General features: G+C 48.2%; 1 protein-coding gene across 1 annotated transcript in view; it reads left to right on the top strand.

The window, feature by feature from the left end:
- The window catches only part of GPC3 (glypican 3), a 154,971-nt gene that overhangs the window by 109,279 nt on the left and 25,792 nt on the right, over positions 1-19,900 (top strand). Inside the window, exon 7 of the mRNA XM_056360059.1 lies at positions 17,574-17,727. Within this exon, the coding sequence (XP_056216034.1) occupies positions 17,574-17,727 (154 nt within the window). The remainder of the gene's footprint in view (positions 1-17,573; positions 17,728-19,900) is intronic.

Below are 19,900 nucleotides of genomic sequence, written 5' to 3' on the forward strand. Positions count from 1 at the left end.
TTGGGCCAGCCAGTCTGGGGTCCGGCTCTGGACTCTGCTCTCCTTTCCATGTCGTTGAGTAAACTCAGAGAGGGAACGTTTTACAGTAAGCTGATAGCTTGGACCTCTCAGCTTTTCAGGGACACAGGACTGGGACCTTGCAGGGCAAGTACTTGAGTGGTGATGCTGTCTCTTAATAGAGCTGAGCTGCCCAGTCTCTCCAAGAGAGTTCTTACCAGTGGGGACCTTGTTCAGGGTCGCTCTGGCACGAGGCTTTGGGCAGCGGCGGGTTCCTGGGGTTAAGCCCAGCTTTGCTTCCCGGCCGGGTGGGCTGCAAGGGCTGCTCTGCCTGGAGTTGCTGGCTTAGCGACTTTTCTGCTAACCTCTGCTTTCCTGCTCCCATGACTGCCAGGGACTGTTTTCATAGCAGCTCCCAGTTTAACCCCCGTGCCCTGCGATGCAGGCACGCCTCATTAGGTGCTGTCTGGGAGCGGGATGCAGCGAGGGGTTCGGGGTCCCTGGGAGCAGCCCACCACACGGGAGCTGATGTGGGCAGCGGCAGCGCAGCCCGCTCTGCCTTCCCATGCCTCACCGTGCCATCTGCCAACAGCCCATAATTATTAAAAGGGGGGGGGGGGAATAGCATAATCAGCTCCCTATTAAATGGGGTAGAGGGCAGGCTTCAACCTGCAGGTGATAATGATATTTTGCCATTCACAGTGAGAAAGTCACACTGAACAAAACATGGTTATTAGTGTACTTGAAACTGCTGACATAAAGTGGTTGTGAAATGCTGGCTGCCAGATTGGGTCAAGTTAGGTCTCTGCTGAACAGTTCAGGCTGCTGAGGAGCCGAGATCTGTGGAACAAGAGACCCTGGGTAAACATGGCCAGGCTGAACTCAGCTGTTTGCAGCAGCAGAGTGTCTTTGTCAGCTGCTGCTCGGAGAAAAGTAGTGGTAAGGGGGTGGATACGGCCGGCGCAGTCGTGATCTTTTGCAGTGCATCCCCTCTGTGGCTTGCAGTGTCAGACTGGGACGTGTTATGGGGAGCAGGTAAAGTTCTAAAGTTGTGTTTGAGAAAGAAGGGGAATTGAGAATAAAATCAGGAGAAAATAGGAAGTGATCTGTGAAGATTATTTATAAACCTAACTATTCTTGCAGAGGGTCTGTAGTCTATGTAAGTGGCTTATATACCGGGAAAAAAACTGTGCAGGTTACTTAAATTTGGGATTTGGGGTGTCAGAGCTCACCATACACTTATTTTCTTGGCCTACCAAAGTTTTGCACTCTCCTTCACATCTGGAATGCATCTTGAATGCCAAAGAGTAGGAAATGTGGAAGGAGCAGCAGCTCTGGATGAATTACAGTTGTGTTTTTCAGGTGTTGGCTTCAGATCTGGGAAGCAGTGGGGACTCCTGGGCTGGGGGTGTGTGAAAATCTCCTTATCCACCAAGCTTAAGCCAACAGTGGCTTTTAAGGGTTTCGGAGAAGGGAGCATCTTTTGGAGTGTAGTGCTCAGAGCTGTGAACTGGATTCCCCATGTGACTACAGTAAATTGTGCATCTAGTACCGTGTGATGACTTCCTCCCTCTGTGTTGTGTTAGAGATGCGGCCTGGATTTTCTGGATGTGGGTAGACTCAGGAACCATGCTAGTTGGAGCAATTCTTGGAGCATTCCACAGCTTTTTGCTTGTAGTTTTTTGCTAATGCCTGTAATTTGCCGATGACTTGGCTTCAATTTATTCCAGACTGCTCATGCTGTTGAAAGACATGTGTTCTTTCAGCAGTACACCACGTTTTTGAGCTTGCTTGGGTTTGGTGAGTGTGTGTGTGTGTGTGTGTGTGTGTGCAGAAATAGTGTTCTCTTGTTAGTTCATGTCTTCTCAAACAGAATCTGGGTAACTGTGCACATATATATATATGTGAGAAATTCTCATCAAACTTCTGCAGTTTGAGATAAGGATGGGGTTTGTACATTAGAACAACATCCATGGGGGCTGAAAGGAGTACAGGATACCTAACCCAGAGAGAAGGGGATGTAAAAATTTGCCAGGTTGTATTAGTTTGGTTCAAGCATCTTTTATCAAGCTAAACTAAATAAATGAGTAAAGCTTGGCTGCCCAGGTGGTGTGCTGTCTCAAGTCAGACCTTTCGGGATGAGTCCCCCTCAGTGGTGCCTACTCACCACAGCAAGACTCCAGACCATTTTTGTTTCACCCAAATGTGTGATTGTGGGTGGTGCTATTTTTTCGTGCATCGGTGGGTGAGATGGTTTATTGTTGCTGTGTTGGAAGTAAGGAATTTTTTTTCCCCCTCCCAGTTCTGTTCGATGTCTACCAAGTTTTGATTTAAGTTATTTTTGCTGTGTGCCCAGAGGCATGAACAGCCCATCCATAAATATTAGCATTGTTATCTCAGCTGGGAGGCCAAGGGTCACCTTCAGGAAAATGAGTTGGAATTGGTTCCTAACTTTTATTTCCCAGAGTGGATGGGGTCTGTTTCTAGCTAGAAGGGTTTTCACTCATCCCACATGTGAAACTATTGAAACGGAAAGGTTATTCAGTGTCAGCACAAGGTCTTGCTCAGGTTTTTTTGTGACTTGGTAGCATCCCTAGGCAAAAAGCAGTCTGCAAGGTGAGCTATTTCCTCTGGTCACTCCATTTTCCTCCCACCATGGGGACATTTGGATGGCTGGCAGATGGGGTTGAGCTTCAAGTTTTAATAGATATGCATGGAGGCGGGAGCTGTGGTGTCCCATGTCCTGCATGCTCTGCCACGCTGGTGACCTGCTGTCGATCCTCCTTTTCCAAGAAAGGCTCTGGAGAGCTTACCTGGGTGATGGTGGTGTGAGGATGCAGCAGGGACGGAGACACTGTGGGTACCAGCTCAGCCGATGTCTTGGTCTTCCCTTCTGTCACTCCCTGTCCCGAGGTGACTTGTGTGCTCTCTGCAGTGCTTACGGGGCTCCGACAAGGTGGCAATCGATGCTTTACACCATCCTTACTGCACTTGCCTGTTTAAGCTTGTGCATGGTCCCAATCCCTTTTTATACTTAGACGAATCCTGGGGTTTATTATAGGACCCTCTCTAGGAGGAAGAGCGTAATTTTGCAAGAAGAAAGAGGAAAACCCCCACCAAAAATGAATATTAAAATCCATAAAAGGAAACTTAACTGGGGGACATGTGTCTTTACAAGATTGAAGGGCCTGGAAACATATTGTACATTTCCAGACACTCGAGTTAAGGGCTCATTTAGAATATTTCAGATATACTGGAGCTTGACAGTTCTTTGGTTTCCACATCAAACAATCTGTAATTTATTGCCCCGTATAGGGACTGTGTTTTTATCATATTGCATATTCTCTAGCCAGAAATCTAACTCCCATATAAGCTCTTGAAAAAATAAACCCTTTGGGGATCAAAATCCAGGCAATATGTTTTCACAGACCCTGAGAAACCCGCCTTGATTTATTTCCTTGGAAATAAGGGGAACGCAGAATTTCTTAGAGTATTACAGCTGTTCCCCCAAGCAGGATCTTGCTGCCTTTCTTCACGTGCTCGGTGTAAAGACCCAGTTCCTGTGGCAAGCCCCATGTGAAAGAGCCTTGCATGGCTCTTCATGGGGTTTACAGGAGGATGAGAACAAAATTTAGAAGTTTTACGAGGCAGTAAAACGTGGAGCTCTAGCTGGAAAGGGGGGAAAAAAAAAAAAAAAAAAAAAAAGAGGCCCAGAGGTGCGAATGACCAAAGACAAAATAGACTTGAAGTTTGCAAAAAAGCATGCCCTGGTGGTTAAATAGCCATGTTTGAAGCTGGTTTGATCAAGCAATGTGCCCTATATTTGTTTGTAGGTTTAATGGGCTGTTTCCCTGCGTCCCGGCTGCTGGGAGAGGGCATGGCGGAGGTCACCCAGAAGTTAATTTGGAAAGAGGCCAAAAGGCCACAACTTGATTGAATCAAATGTAAACAAAATAGGCCTGGGAACAGCGCCGTGCCCTTGCGCCCGGGTCTCTCTCATCCCCTTTGCTCAAAATACGGAGTATGGTGGAGTGTGGGGGACCGGCGAAGAGGGGCTGAGCCCAGCGCGCGGGGACGATGCTGGGGGCGGCGAAGGGTGGGATGTGCCACCGGGGGACCTGCCGAGGGGCTGCCTGCACGAGGGGTCCCCGGGCAGGGGGCAGGGGGTGGCTGCCCGTGCCTCTGGGGCAGGCGGGGGCTCCCGGGGAGCTGCCTCGCACCCTGTCCCCAGCGGCTCGATGCGGGGAAAGCCATTAAGTTTATTATGGGAGACCCTGGGGAGTTTTCAGGAATATATTTCCCCTGCAGAAAAATCCGTGACTTTGACAGATTTGGTGGAAGAGCATTTCTCTGCGGCCTGCTAGGCTTTGCGAGTTTATTATTCCCACTGTATTTTAATTTCCTGACCAGATGAAGCGGCGTAATAATTAGAAAAATGCACAAACTGCCAGATTGTTAAATAATGTGACGCACGACGCTTATCACTTGAAAATACAATATTTAAATTGCACCAAAACAAGTCGCTTTTGGCTAATTTTCCACTTTTAATAAGTTAACGCTACAATGTCTGAAGTGCTGTATATGTGTAATATAATTTATCAGGTCCTCAAAAGAAATGTTAATAAACACAATAATTACTTGGACACGCCTTTTGTTGAACATTATTAAACAGTTTGTAACAATTAAAATATTAAAACCACATGTTGTTGAAAGCAACCAGACATTGCAATTATTTCTTACTAAGGCTATTAAATAAAATGACAGAAGATTTTTATTTTAATGATAAATGCATTTTGGAATGGATCAGCTAATTCTTCTTTTACTGCACAAAATAATCTATAGCTCCACCAAGTCTAGGCCTGGTATTTAAAAACTAAATCCTTCGTCCTTCTGAGCCGTGCCTCGGCTCTTGTTAACGCGCCGGGTAAATGCTCGCTGACTCCATATGCAAGCGGCAATTACAAGATTTTGCCAGGGCCAGTTAAATCAGGGGAAGTGTGACCCTTTCTAACGAGAACGTAATTAAATTTGAATGTATCTCACTGTCGGGTTGCTTTTTAAACCCAGAGCCCTCCTTCGCCTCCTCAGTAAGAGCTGGTGTTTGCCCACGCCAGCTATCGCCCGCTGGCACCCTATCTGCAAACATCCCGGCTTTATCGGGTTTGTTGTGGGAACACTGTGGCCACAAGTCAGCCGAAATGGGTTTCCTTTAACGGCCGGAGATTAATTGGAGCCGGTGTGTTTGCACGCGTGTTTTTAAACAGAGGAGTAATCTGGGCTGTGTTGCTGAAGTTGCTTGGCTGTTTTACCCGCAGGCTCGCACCGTGCAGGGGGGTGTGAGGGGTGCCTGTGCTGGTACCCGTGCTGTGGAATGTGAGCTATTTCCCATTTTCAGCAAGGGAAGGGTGGTAAATAGGCACGTTTCTGGTACTGCTCAGTGACTACGGAACTCGAGTTGTGCTGAGCATCTCCTGTGTGCTGTGTAAACCTGGCTAAGCCTGTCTGTGGCTGACCGGCTGTTTTTATTGAAGGTAGTGCCAAAATGCCCATCAATATTCAAAGTCTTTGTATCCGCCAGGTTTTGGAGAAGCTAATTCATTGTGGGGTCTTCCTCAGAGCACCCAAATCCTTTGCTCCATGGCCACGTGCCCCTTTTTTTGGTAAATAATGGGACTGAAGAGCTGTCATTTCTTGAGACAAGATTCACTGTTTCCTGTCCCTTCCTGCTTTCCATTGTCCTTCCGATGGCAGTGAATTTCAGGAACACACAGGAGAGGACCGGGAAAGATGTGTTCTCGTGTGAAGCTGTAGATCTCCTTTATCGGTATGAAAAAGGAACATCTCGCTTGAGCTTACTTTTTGCTAATCCCACTTGCCTTGGCAGGGGTTGCTTTATACATCCGTGGTGCTTCACCACTAGTATCGGAAAAGATGTTCAGCTCAGTTGAGGCGATAGGAGCAGCAAAGCTTTCCTGGGGAGTGAATCTGGCTCCTTGCTTTCCTCAGCAAGAGCTGCTGGGGCTGAGCTTGGATGGGTGGCAGTTTTGGCTGGTTTCCACACCAGTTTATTGTCTGGCGTTCATAACCTCTGGGTGACATAAATAGCATTTTTATCACTCTTCTTCCCTAAAATTCCCTGGTTGCTGCAGTCTTATTCATGAGAAGGGATTCAACTTTGCCCCTGTGGCCTCAGCTCCTGCAGGGAGGCAGGTGCCTCAGGTGTGTCCTGCAGGGACCAGCTTCCGAACAATGCTGTGGAAATCAGCTGGAAAAAAAATACCATTAAAGGGGCTTCATTTGCTTTTGTGTCCATAACATGCAGCTGATGCACAGCGGTGCTTTAAAACAAACACCAGATATCCTGTACCAGTGCTGGAGTTTATCCTGTTGTGGAGGAAGCAAACCTGGAGGAATCCTTGTGCAGCAAAACATGGTGTAAGTGGAGCCATTGATACCAATTTAACAGTTAATTACAGTTATTCTGGGCCTTGTTAATTGTATCAAGTGTCCTCTTGTGCTGTGACTCAGGCTGGTAATTTAATCACTAGATGTCCTGGGGGGTGTCCTCCCTGATGGTCCCAGTAACAAAGCGAGCATGCAGCTGACTCTGGTGTTAGTGGGATGATTGGTAGGTTTCTCATTTATGTGTTTTTCTCCAAAATTTGACTTAATGTCAAGGTTTTTGAAGTGTGGTCCAGACTGAGAGGGGACTGAGATTCAGGGTGCTAATCTTCATTAGCAGACCTGGAAGGTAACCTGTGTTTTTTTTGCCAGGGAACAAATCTGGTTGCTTTTGTTCCTGAGAAAAAGCTTCGTTAACGATAACGTTACTTTTGGTTCCAGCCTGACATCATGTAACCACCTAGTGATGATGTTCTCAGGAAGGGAGGAAGAAACAGCGCTGTCAGACCTGCCGTGGGCAGGGAGGGCCAGCTCTGGTGGGAGGTCTGTCACGCATCCCTGCGGTTTGTTTCGGGACCGTTGTGCCCAGCCATGGCAGGGTGTGCAGCAGTGTTGCTGTGAGCTGGGATGCCTTTGAGATTCCTGCTCCATTCCTCGCTGCTCCATGTGCTGGGAAGGTCAGAGTAGGGATTTTCCCAGTGCAATTCTGCCACTTCACCAACCACTCTGTCTGCACTGGGAACAAGGCTCACTTAGGGCATTTTTTTTCTCCTGAAGGCATTAACGTGTATCTGGTCCATGACACCAGCTGCGGATGGGTAGCGGAGGAGGCCTTCCAGGTGCTGTCTGCTCGGCTGCTATGTGTTTGTGTGTATCTTGTATTGAAGGAACTGGAAGCACTTGCTGGTTTGGCATCCCTTTGATTAAAAGGGCCATGTGAGGTGTCTTACTGTTGTGTGCAGAAAGACATTAGCCAGCTGAAGCAGTTCATCCTCTGTCTACAGAAGTTCGCTCTTACCAGAAATGTTACCAGAGATTTTCTGGTCTGAAGTAGGAGAGGCATCAGATCTACACCCCACCCAGCAATCCGGCTCTGGGAAAGGGTGGTCCCGTTTTTTAAAGCACTGGCTTGGCTTGGTGAGAAGCTGAAGCTGCTCCTGGGACCTCTCCTGATGCTCTACCCCACCTCCATGGAGGCAGCAGCTGGCACAGACTGCTGCAGCTCTCCTCTAAGCAAGCTGTGCTGCTGCCAGAAGGTGCAAAAGGTTTTGTACGTTTTAGGTAATGAATAATTTGCAATCTCACTCCTTTTGTTATACCTGCTGACGAAGCAGATGTCTGTAATTAGGCAGGTCTCTGTGCTGGCTAACCCGGTCCCCAGTCAGTGAGACTGCTGTGACCTGTCTGCATTGGGGCAGGTGTCAAAAACCCCTACGGCTCAGGAGGACTCTCTCAGTTAATGCTGTTGCTCGTTAAACTTCTTACCTTGGTTTTGACATGGCAAAGGCTGGGCTGCCTTTTAGTGCTCTTGCTTTTGGAGCACGTGCTGCGAGAGATGGCCCTTGCAGCACCGAAAAACCTGCAAGCAAACAGGGAAGTTTAGGTTGCAGCAGTATTTATTGCCTATGGCCTCGCTCGACTGTACTGCGAGGGAATGATATTTAAAAGAAGAAAATGTGCTTGGCTGGCCTTTCTGAGGACACATGTAAGAAGATGATGACTTGTGCAGCATGGTCAGCAGGGGATGGGGGAGGCAGCTGGCAGAGGATGGTGTTTGAGCCATCAAGAAGTACCGTGATGGGCAGGAAGACCTTTTTCTGTTTGGCAGGACCCTCGGAATGCCTCTTGCCCACGAGCGAGGAAGGAGTTTACTGACCTTTTTGTGCAGCACATAAGCTCCTACATGCTGAGGGTGAGGCTTGTGTAGGTGCATTCAGGGCTTCCTCTGTGAGTGTTGGGTCTCTCTGGGGGAGGGTATAAAGTCACCAGCTTTGAACCTCATTTAAATGCTGAGTTGCTTCAGCTGCTCGGTTTGTGGCTGTGCATCTCTGTGGGAGAACCAGCCCGGGCAGGGCTCCTCCTGCCTGCAGCTCAGGGGGCCTGAGCCTTGCAGGGTCTGTTTCTGTGGGAGACGTTCAGTGTCGGGGATGAGTTGCACCCCGTTGTATCCGTGGTGCCTGTGCTGCAGCCTGGATGTTTCCTTATCCTGTTTGTAGACCCATCCTCGGTGCTGATATCGATACTGGAAAAGCTGTGTCCATGAAGTTAAATTTTCTCCTCTTTAGGTTTTACAGCAGCCACGCTCTGAATGCAGAGAGCTGTGACCTTGCCCAGGAGCCAGCCCAGCCATCAGCCGTTAATTAGGGACCTCGGAGGCTGGAGAGACCCCATTCCTGGGATTATTTCTGGTCTGGTTTGTCTCAGTTGAATGCCTGTTTAATGTGAAGTGCGTAAATACTTGTGGCAGCCAGGCTTGGGGCTCGGGGCTCCCTGCTCCAGCTGGGCGCCTTCCCCAGCAGCACCAGCCCTGTCCTGCCTGCGGGCCCCCCACTCCATTCTCCACGCAGGACAGAGCGGTGGCCATGGGATGCTGGAGGCTACCAACCCCTTCAGCTCCCAAGGAGCGCATCCCGGGCTCCACTAGGCACAACCTGTCCCAGTGCGGTGGTGAGCGGGTCCCCAGGGAGGGTAGACAGGCTGCTCCCTAGCTAACGGGTTTGGGGGTGTTAGCCGTGGAGTCCTCCTCCTCCTGTTTGATTTAAGTCTCTGCTGAAATCAACAGCTTGGTCATCAGCCCTGCGCTGGGGTCATCTTGTATGACCGGTGGTAACTGGCCTATGAGGCAGTTGCTCAGTCCCCTGTGACAGCTCTGTGGGGCTGGGGACATTCAGCAGAACTGCTTGCCGTTTCTTTTTGGGCTTCCAGTGCCCTGGGGTGAAGGGAATGCAAAAGTAAAGCTAGAAGGAGCAGCCCCCAGGGAGGGCAGGGTGAGGCAAGGGTGACCAGGGCTGGTGTTCTGGCAGAAACTTCTGTACAAGACAACATTTTGCACAAAAATACGTGATTTGAGATTATGTTCTCCGCTGGGAGCATTTAGGGCAACAGGGAAGTGGCCAGGACAGAGATTTGCCTCTTATTTGTGTGGCAGAAGGAGAAGGGGGGAAGAAAATCCTTCCGGCACAGCTCTCGGCTTGCCTTTTCCTACCTGGTGCCAAGGACGAGATGTTTGTCTTGCAGGCAGCCCCAGCAGACGTTGCTGACAGCCGGAGAGCAGCCACGTGTGCTGGAGCCTGAGCCAAGAGGAAATCTCCCAGCCGCTTCCATGTGGGCTGGGCTGAGCTGGGCGGCGAGGAAGCTGCGGGGACCCGCTCGTGGCTGCCCACCTTGCCTTGGGCACGCTGGTCCCCCTCTACAGAAACGTGGGGCTTTTCTAGCGTACAGTTCAAGGTGGTGTGATACCTACATGTCCTCCTAGATTCTCTTGCATCTAGGGCACCTTTCTTCCAGGCCATCCCTGCTCAGACGTCTGAAGGACGTGATGGCGATGAGGTGGTTGATTGCTTCACCTCTACTCATGTTGTCGTCTTGTTCCTTGTGCTCCTGCTTTGCTTGTTGTCTCATGTTTTATCTTCCGGTGACGTGTGCTTTGGGCCTTCCTGAGCGGTGTTTGGATGGCAGAGTGGGATTCTGCTCCAACATAACTAAACAAAATATGGAAAATATGGATCATAGCAGTGATGGGTCCTGGCCCATGTAGGCTCCCACACAACTTCACTCAGTTGCCAGCCCCCTGAGGGGTGGCTGCTTGACAGGTGGAGAAATTGGTCCAGGTTCTCCTGTCTAGTGATGCAGAGTGGGTGGAAGGGAGAAGGGAAGGCAGCTGGGGCTACTGGTAAGATACTGAGAAACTCTGTGGGAAGAAGGAACAGGGATACAAAGCCAGTGAAGAAGTGGTGTGGGGAGGGGCTGAGGCAGGCAGCCCTTACAGGTAGCAAGGAAGGGAGCATCTTTGTGGAGCCTTTTCCACCCTAGACAGGTGTGGGTGGTTATGTGCCTGGTGAGGACAGCTCTCTTTTTTAGTTCTTCCAGGCATTCTGAAAGCCCAAGCAATCTTGAAATACCAGCTCTTGCTGGTATATTCATCTTGCCCTGACGCAGCTTTAAAAGTGCCCCATGGGATTAACGTGGCATTCTGCTCCCCTTTCTCAAGGTACAGGTTTTCTGGGTCATGCACCAGACATCCTCAGGAGTTGCTCCGGTATGAGTAGTGCCAGATCTGGAACAGTTATGGGCCCTGTGGCAGAGACTGGGACTGAGGAAATGTTGCAGGTCAGTCCAGGCAAAGCAAAGAAGAGCTGGAAGGGGCTGTTTGCGGCAAATAGCTCCACTCCTACGTCACTTCTAGAGAAGTGGTAGCTCGTGGGAGTCTGTCCGATCCTGGCAGGAAAAGGTCCAGGCAGACTCCTGCAAGGTGCTGAAGGAATCATCTACTGCCTGCTCCAACTACGTGTTCAATGACTGGTTTAATGATGGGTTTCTGGAGTTTGAGGGATGTCTGTGTTTGGCGGAGGTGGATGGTGGTGTGCAGGAAGGGCTGCTGAAGGACCACTGGTCTCAGAATTGTGAAGGAGGAGAAGGAGCTGTGGCAGCTCGCAAAGAGAAAAGCAGCATTTCTCCAGCATCAGCATCAATGCAGGGCTCAGGGGACAGGCCAGAAGCAGACGGGGACTGCCCAGGTCACCAGCAGGCTGGGCTGGACTCCGTAGCCCTGCTCGGCACCTACATCGTCCTGTTCCTTCCTACCGCACAAAAACAAGCCATAAATAGCTGCAGGGTGGAAGGGGAAGGAACTGGATATAAGGTGAATGAGCTGATCGTAAAGCCTGAGTAATCTCTTTTTCGCATGTGCCCTGTGATGAATGAGCATTTGTTCGGGTTGGGGGAAGTAACACCTCCCCTGCCTGGGGGAGAGCAGGCGGGAGCTGGTCCCTCTGCCTGCCCTGGTGCCAGCAAGGGCTTAACCTCTGCGTGCACAGGAGCATCCTGTCCCGGGCATCAGCCTGCCCTCACCAAACCAGAGCAATCCATAACGGCTTGGCAGCCCCTTCTGCTGCCGACAGAGATTTACTGTCCAGTGTGGACCCATTTTAATTACTGCCAGCACTTAGGGGTCTTTATCTGTCTTCCTTTACCCATAGGGATGTTGTCAGTTTTCATAGCTAATCTGGAATTAGGCTGATGATCCATAAAGTAGGGCCACCCTTTTGCCAATAATTCACTGCTGTCACCGGCTTCTTTGTGCTATCAGGAGAATGACCAGGAAAACTGATTTACTGGCAGCTGAGAGCATCTCCTCTGGAGCCTGTGAAGACAGTAAAGGGGGTCCTGCTGTGCCGGTAGACCCCGAGTGATGCATGGTAGGGATTTTTCCTGTTCCAGGGGATGGCATTTTTAGTGCTAGAAGTAAAGACTAAAACATTTTTGCAGGTAAAGAGGCACAATATAAACTCAGAGCTATGGTTCACCCCTTTTGGCACCCGTCACCGTGTGTTGGTGTGGAGCCCCAAATCAGGAGTGACCCAGGAGCGGTGCATGGGGAGGGCATCCCAGCACCATCCCTTGCCCACCCTGCCCAGAGCAGGCAGAAAGTGCTGCCTGGGTCTTGATCTGCTGGATATGGCATCAGCAGGGCAAAACCTGCGACATCTCGAAGCAGGCAGCATGGGGAAGTGCAGAATTTGCTTTCAGAGCAGCTGATAAAACAGCTGACATGCACAACTTGTTGTTTTTCCAAGCACTGAAAATTACTTTTCCAGCTCCAAAATCTGCTTCTACTTTATTAACATTTGATTAGCGATCGCTCCTTGTTGTGCTGAGCTTGAAATAGGAGTACAATTAGGAACAGGTTTCTTCTCTGCCACATCTGTGCTGCCAAGGTGCATCTAACTGGAAGGGCTGTAAGTAAACCAGTTTGGGTGTCCTCCTGCCAAAACAGGCTCTTTTGTCCATGTGGCTGGAAGGGCAGTGATACCTGCCCCCGTGCATATGCATGCGTGTTCACTCTTGCAAGACAGAAGTACAGATGCTGGTATTTACAGATACTTTTAAAATTTTTAAATATCCTTCTTTTTAAATGGTGTTTGGCGTTTGGTGCCAGGGAACATTGAGTTTTTCTGTAATGTGCGCATTGCATTTTGTTGCCGCCCAAGATGGGGAGGGCTCTCTAGAGCCTGGAAAGAAGCAACTGAAAATGCTGCTGTTGATGTTTGTTGAGTTTCTGCTGGTGCACGCTCCGGTGCCACCGAGGCCCCTGTCCGCAGAAAGGATAAACTGAACAGAGCTGGGAAATAGGAAAGTGGAGTGGAGGGCACCAGCGAATCTCAAGATGAGGGTTGGTTAAATAATAAAGAAAGTATTTGCTAATAAAAGATAATTTTTTCCATGCTATTTCCAGGGCTAATAAGCAGAGGAAGCGGAGAGAATCGATTCTCCTGTTGCATGCTTGTGTATGATCAGGCCACAAAATTCAAAACACATGAGTTTTCAAAAAGTCCACAACTTCAGCCTTTTAAAATGGGTTCCTTTCCCTGATTCTTGCTTGTGATCAGATAATGACCTTCGTAAGCAAAACAACCCCAGCTGTATTTCATAATGGGAATATACTTCTGTACATTGTAATGAGCTGTTAACAGGGAACAGTATCGTGTGAAAATCTGCACGTTTCCCATGATGCTGCCCTGATTTAAAAGCCACCCATAAATTATTCGGTATTGCAGATTTCAAGGCCAGGATTGGCCATAAGATCTAGTTTTTCTCCCCCCAAAACAATGTTTTCAGCAAGCTGGAATTTAAAATAGAAAAACCTGACCTATTGGGAATCTTGGGAGTTGTGTGGGAAGTGTGGCGGCATCTGTGTTGGGTACCTGAAAATGCGTGGCTGGAGCAGGCAGCTGGCACGATGCAAGGGGAAATAACACCTTTGCTCCTCCCAAAAGTTTTTTGTACTGAGGCTCCTGGAGAAAGGCATCCCAGGTTTTGCAGACAGTCGTAAGCTGGTGGGTTTGGTTGAGTTTTGGGAGGTTTCTGGCAGAGCCAGGGGCTGTTTTTCACTGCGGGGTTGAGTTCCCAGGGTCCCCTTCATGATGCCAAGCAGCACATGGACACGGCTGGGGATCCAGAGGAGTTTCTGCACTCAGGCACTTTTTCTGCTGGATGTGAATACTTGATTATTAAGCATATATTACAATTCTGAATATTATTTTAGCTGCAAGTTCAGTCTCTGTCCTCTCCAGCTTTTTAGGTTTGATCGTATTCCAGAGGCTTACTAAAAACATGCGAAGAATTTCAGCAAAACTCTATGGAACACTTTTATTAAATTCTTTCAGTCATGCAAGCTAAATTAAATGACAGCTCTGTCCACCGAAAGATTACAAATATCAATCAGACTTCTCCCCTGAACTCATGAAGGAATTAAATGTTTTTCTAAAAGTCTTCTATTCCCCTTAATAATCTCTTTGGCTGTTCTCTTTACATATTTTTGAAGTATGTTGAAAGGGATGATTTTTGCCCTAAAGGAGCACGGTGCTAGTAGCTCACTGGTGATATTTTATTTGAATTTGTGGGCACAATTCTGGGCATTGCTCACATTGGTATTTGCAATACCATGGGCGTAGTTTCTGAAAGAAGAAAACAGCTATTAAACTACAGTCCAAGAAACACAATACTGATTTCTTTTCAGAGACGGGAGATTAATGATAAAAAGTATGTTGCAGCTCTCAGTGTTTATGTTAAAATTGGAAAAACAAGACCAGGTGGCTCAGTGGGCTGGTGGGCTGGTGAGCTCTGAGTAAAGTGGTTGTAAAGAATGAGGAGTTATAAAGATTTCAACATACGGTGGCCCGTCCAAATCCAGCTGAGTCATTACCCCATGTTGCTGCATCTGTTTTTGTCTGGTCACTGTATGGTTATGAATAATTGTGTAAATCATGCTGGGATGCCCTGGGGAACTTTCCTTGCAGAAAGGCTCAGCACGCCGTTCCCATCTGCCTTGTTTTTTAAGCTGTAAGGAGACCACAAGACAAGCCAAACGACCAAGATGTGTACGGAGACCAGCCGGGGCTGCTCAGCATCCCTCGTGCCGATGCCCCAGCGGCTGGTGCGGCAGCAGAGGTACCGCAGCGCTGCCCGCCCTACCCGTCCAGAGGGTCACGGTTTAAAAGGGATGAGATTGGAAATAAAACCGATGCAGGTCTGAGCAGTTGGAGCTTGTAGTCAGGAGCAAAGGAAGTTTCTTGCCATGATGGTTGTGCAGATGGAAGATGAATGCCCTGCAGACACTTCAGAGATGCCTGCGTGTGCGTGGACTCCCCACTTAGTGCTCTAGTTTACATCAGGTACATTATACAGTATTTTTACCATTATGGCTTAGCAAAGAAGAGTAGGTACAACTGTAAACTCTTACAGCTGGATGAATTGTGATTAAGTTAAAGCTGTTTCACTGTTACATACTACTTTAGCGATTGCCAGACTATGTATTTTCCTGTCTCTTACCATAGACTTTAAACCACAGGACATGAATAAGCAGTAATGTTAGGGTACAGTCAACTCTGCTTGCTATTTAAGGATGGAGAATCTATGTTCAGTCCACCAAATATAATTTCATAAAGTGTGCAGACCGTAGGGGAGGTTGTGTAATGGTCAATGACTGGGACTGTGGCTGCTGTTTCAGCCAAAGCTGAGGCATCCAACAGCATTTCTGGGCCTGGATGCACGAGTGGGGTGGGATTTTCACCCTGTGTCAGGTCTCCTGCTAGTGGTGCCAGTAGGTTTTGTGTCACGGGCTTCATTTCTCCACTGCCAGCTGCAAAACTGAACACATTGAACTTCCCTGTGGTTCTCAGCAGCTGGCGAGTGTGTCAACAAGGATGGAGCTTTTGTCCTGGAAAAGAAATGAGCAGCATGGCACAGGGATGTCACGTTCACTCGATCCAAAGTCAGGGCCTGTGCAGTGTTTCTCAGAAAGTTCCTGTTTTATTGTGGCTACAAAGGCAAAGAAATTAAGCTGCTAATTTATGGCACGTCAAGAAAAAAAGTAGTAATACAAGAAATGCTCAGTCATTTTAATGTTTGAAAACACACGACTGAAAAGTCCTGATTTTCCCCTGCCCCCTGCTGAGCTTATTAAATCTGAAAATATCCCAAAGCTTGGTTCTGCCAGAAAGTTCCTCTGCTGTTTTGGGTAAGTAATGCAAGTTGTGCTGCTGAGCTGCGCAGTGGGTCCTGTCTGGCTTGCTTGGTGCCTCGGATGCAGCGGAGTGAGCATCCTGCCTCCGGTCCCCTTCCACCATGTTGCGGTCCCCTTCCACCATGATGGGCTGGGCTTTTAGCAGTGGTGCACTGGGGCAATGGGTTTGAACTGGTGTGTGCTGTAATTAGCTGCTGTGTGCGGGAGACCCTCCTTCCACCTCGAGCTGATAGACTCTGTGCTGAGGACCGCTGTTAGCTGTGGGCTTCGTTTGGAGCAGAGCAAGACAAGTGATGGTGTAAAGGCTTGAGCGGTCAGCGTGTTGGGTTCCTGTGCGAGGTCTTCCTCGTGCTGCCCCCAGCTGCATTTGCCTTTTTTTGTTTATTTGTTGCTTTTTTGTGTTTATGCCATATTCTGGGAAAGGCCTATAAATGTCTAAATACAATAAAATTCCTGAAAAGTGAACTTAACCAGTCTAAGCCAGAGCCTGTTGAAGGCCATGGAAACACATCCCCTGAATTTCGGGGAGATGGGCTGGGTTTTGCTTCCTATCGTGGATGCGGAACCCAGTACGGCTGTCACGCCAGGCAAGGCTTGTGGACGTGCCAAGGAGAGGGTTGCTGTGTTGTTTGATGCAGCTGGGAAACCCAAAGGGGTCTCACATCCAGCCATTTGTTTTTCATTACGTTATGCTCCTCTAATATAAACACTAAGGTATGTGGACATTGCCGTGGACAGAGCAAGCCAGATGCCGAAAGCATTCCTGCAAGGCTGTATAAACTTCAGCAGCTAAATATTTTAGAAACTGTTTTCTAAGGCTACCTTGATAGTTTAAAAATATAATCTAGATTCCAGATATTAAAAAATGCCTTGAAAGGCATGCATATTGCTGCAATAGATGGAACTAACTAAACCCCTGAAGTATGCGGAAAGCTCCCATTTTGTAATATCTTCTCAGTTACTTATCCTTTTCTTTTTTTTTTTTAGTGCTGGGATTAAATTCAAGAAGGCTTTTAACAGCAGAGTGGTAATGATAGAAATTTTCGGCATATATTAACCAGCTGACTCATACTTTTTTCAAAGTGGATCTGAGTTTATGATGAAATAGCTGGCTGCTTTCAGCAACAGCAAAATCAGAAAAGTCGGTGGGAAGAGGAAGCCAAGAGCTTAAAACGTGTCTAATCCCTCCGCGTGCTGTGAAGGGGCAGCATGAGGGTCTCCCACCCGTGTTCGGAAAGCAATCCTGACCTGTGCTCAGCGGAACCATTCGGGTCCCTGTCTCGGGGATGCGCAACCTGTCACTGTTAGTTAGGACTTTTAACTAAACATCCTTTAAAAGATCCTTTTGCTGTGTTGCTTGGCTATCCCAAAAACTTTGACGAGCATCCCCTTCACTTCCAGAGTGAGGAATGAGATTTTTAGGTTATTTTTGTGGGCCACGATATGGACCCAAGAGATCTGCTGTTTCCTTTCATGTGTGTTACTTCTCAGATGGGAGATAGTCCCTGAAAGTAGTGTGAATCCCTGAACAGAGTCTCCTCTTGCTGCTGGTTTTTGCCCCGTCTTTGGACACGTATTTTGCAGCCGACACCAGAGCTTTGGTGGCACTGGGGTCTTGAAGAGCTGGCTGGACGCACTCCAGCTCATGTGATGCTTGCTGGGCAGAAGCCAAGGGGCAGAATTACTCAGTGTGGTTTTTCCTCCTCCTTTTGTTTCTTCCATTGAGGTTTTGTCTGCAGCTTTGTCCATGAATGAAGCTGAGCTTGTCATTGCTTTGGCATGAGGAGCGTGATGGAGTCCTGTCCCCCCATCCTGTCTCCACTGAGCCCTGTCCCCCTCTTGTCACCTGATCTCTCTGCGAGCGTGGGATGAAGCAGTAGGGGGGGTGGAGGGAAGCTGTTGAATGACTGTGGCACCTCATGTCTTTCAGCTGCTCAAAGGGATGGCTTTGCCCCACCGAAAAGCTCCAGGAAAAACCCCAGAGGAGGAGGAGGAGAGCGGAGACTGCGACGATGAAGATGACTGTGGCGGAGGCTCTGGGGATGGAGAGCTGCGAGTGAGGAACCAGCTCCGGTTCTTAGCAGGTGATGGGGATGGTGGTCCCACAGCAGCTGCCCCTCTGTGGGTTCTGAGTCTTGGTGATGGTGTGGGGAGCTGCTCTCGGGGGTCTGCTCAGGTCCGCTCACTGCAGGTACCGCTGATGCTCTCCACAGTCACGGTCCAGAGGCTGTTGATGCTAGCATCATGCTGACTGGCCTCAGTGCCAGCTGAGGCAGCAGCTGGAGAATAAATGCTGATGCTTTCCAGGTTGGTTTTGCAGGGGTGTGTTAAGGGCAATGCATGGGAGAAAGTTTGAGACAGGTTGCAAACCTACTGTGGGTCCCAGAGCCACCCTTTTCTCTCTTTACTGTTGCTGCCCACACTCATGAGCATAGAGATGAGCTTTTCAGCTTTCTGGAGAGCATCAGAAAGTTGGTAAGGATCGTTTGACTGCAGCAAATGATGGATATTTCTGATCTGGGCTTTAGGAACCTAAGGTAATTTTTGACAAATACCTTATAGTCTTATTTTGGAGAAATTCAGGAGGCTAAAATTGCGTTGCTTGCCAGTATGAGTCATGTCTTTGATTGCTTTGAAAATGGCCATGCTCGTGCTTTGAAGCTGCATTATTAATAAGGTAGTCCCTGGTCACCCACCGGGAGGAGAAAGCGAAGGACCGGTTGTGACTTGGGCAGTCACACGTGCTGTGGACGTGGGCCTTCTGCCCGACCCACCAACCCCAACCACTGCCATCCTGCTCCTGGCTCCGTGATGCTCAGCAGCAGCATCAGTTTCATTCACGTGAGCAAGACCAGGCTGTTCGAGGCTGTGTCCATCGTGGATGAGCGGGGTCTGCTGGACATGGGACTGCGGGCTAGAGGCTTGGCCCAATTAATGCTGGTTCCAGTGCTCTTTGAGAGACCAGACAACTGAACCTGGATAAAATCAGCTTTACAGCTTTGAAGTTTAAGAGGCAAATTTGGGCTCTTAAACGAAGCACAGATGTTTATAAATTCCCTTCCATTGGTCTGGGATAATTAAAATATCCTTAATGAAGTGAGAGCTGAAATATTAAATGCCAGTTTCATATCAAAGATTATTGACACATTATGTCAAATATATAAAATACATATATTCAAATATTGGATAAGGAAAAGAAAAGACTCTTTAAGTCCTCCAATCCAAGTCTGAAAGAGAAATACAGAATTCAGAGAAGGATAAAATGTATGCTATTTCATCCAAGAACTAAATATCAAAGTGTACATTAAAGAAATACAGGTGATCCACATCATCCTGAGTCGAGAGCAGATGCACGTGTTTCATTTTCTGCGATCTTTGTGTCACACCTTTATGCTATTTTTAGCGTGTTTCAAATTTCCTCTTATAGCCTTCCCCATAATACCATCAACGATCTCTGGAGCCGGGTATATAATCCTTTCTGCCTTTTTCCATCTCTAGGCTAGTTTAATCACTGTATTGATCTCCCTGACAACCTGCTTGTCCAGCAGTGTGGACCCCTCTTATCCCTGCGGTACGTGAACATGTAATAGGAAACGAGGAGTTGTCCTCCCTGTGCTACTCTGCTGGAGGGTGTTTGCTGCTGCCTTTGCTACAGGATGGGTAAATATTAACTTTAGAGCAGCAGTGGCTTTGGGGCATTGTGTTCCTGGCAGGTGAAGTCTTTCAGGTTGCTGAGAGCATGAGGTTTGTCCAACACAGCTTTTAGGCACTGGCTGGCCTCAGAGGACACAAGATGTGCCGTTGGGGTGGCCAGGGAGACTTTCTGGTGCTTCCTCACTTGCCCGTGCCGTAATGCTCTTTTTTTATGTTTTGCTTTAGAGCAGAAAGGCGAAACTGATCTGACAGTGACAGAATCCTATTTGGCTGGTATTGGATACAAACTGTGACTCCGTTCAAGTTTTATTTTGGAAAAAAGCCCAGGAAAAGTTGCTGATGGTGTGGAAATACTCACTTTCAACATTTTTTAGAATATTTCTTTTTACTTTGAAAGGGTATTTTTCAATTATTTTTTTCCATCATATCACATGCACATAGCATGAAATAAAAGGGACCAGAAACCGTTCCACGTTCCGGCCCCCCCCCCCCCCTACTTTCCACAAATTCTAAATTTTAGGTTAGCATGCCGATTTGAAATGATGCCAGGCTTTAAAATCTGGAAATAGTTTACAAAGTTAACTATTACATTTAGTGTGGCTT

This window comes from Falco biarmicus, chromosome 14, assembly GCF_023638135.1.
Source record: "Falco biarmicus isolate bFalBia1 chromosome 14, bFalBia1.pri, whole genome shotgun sequence".
Taxonomy (NCBI): domain Eukaryota; kingdom Metazoa; phylum Chordata; class Aves; order Falconiformes; family Falconidae; genus Falco; species Falco biarmicus.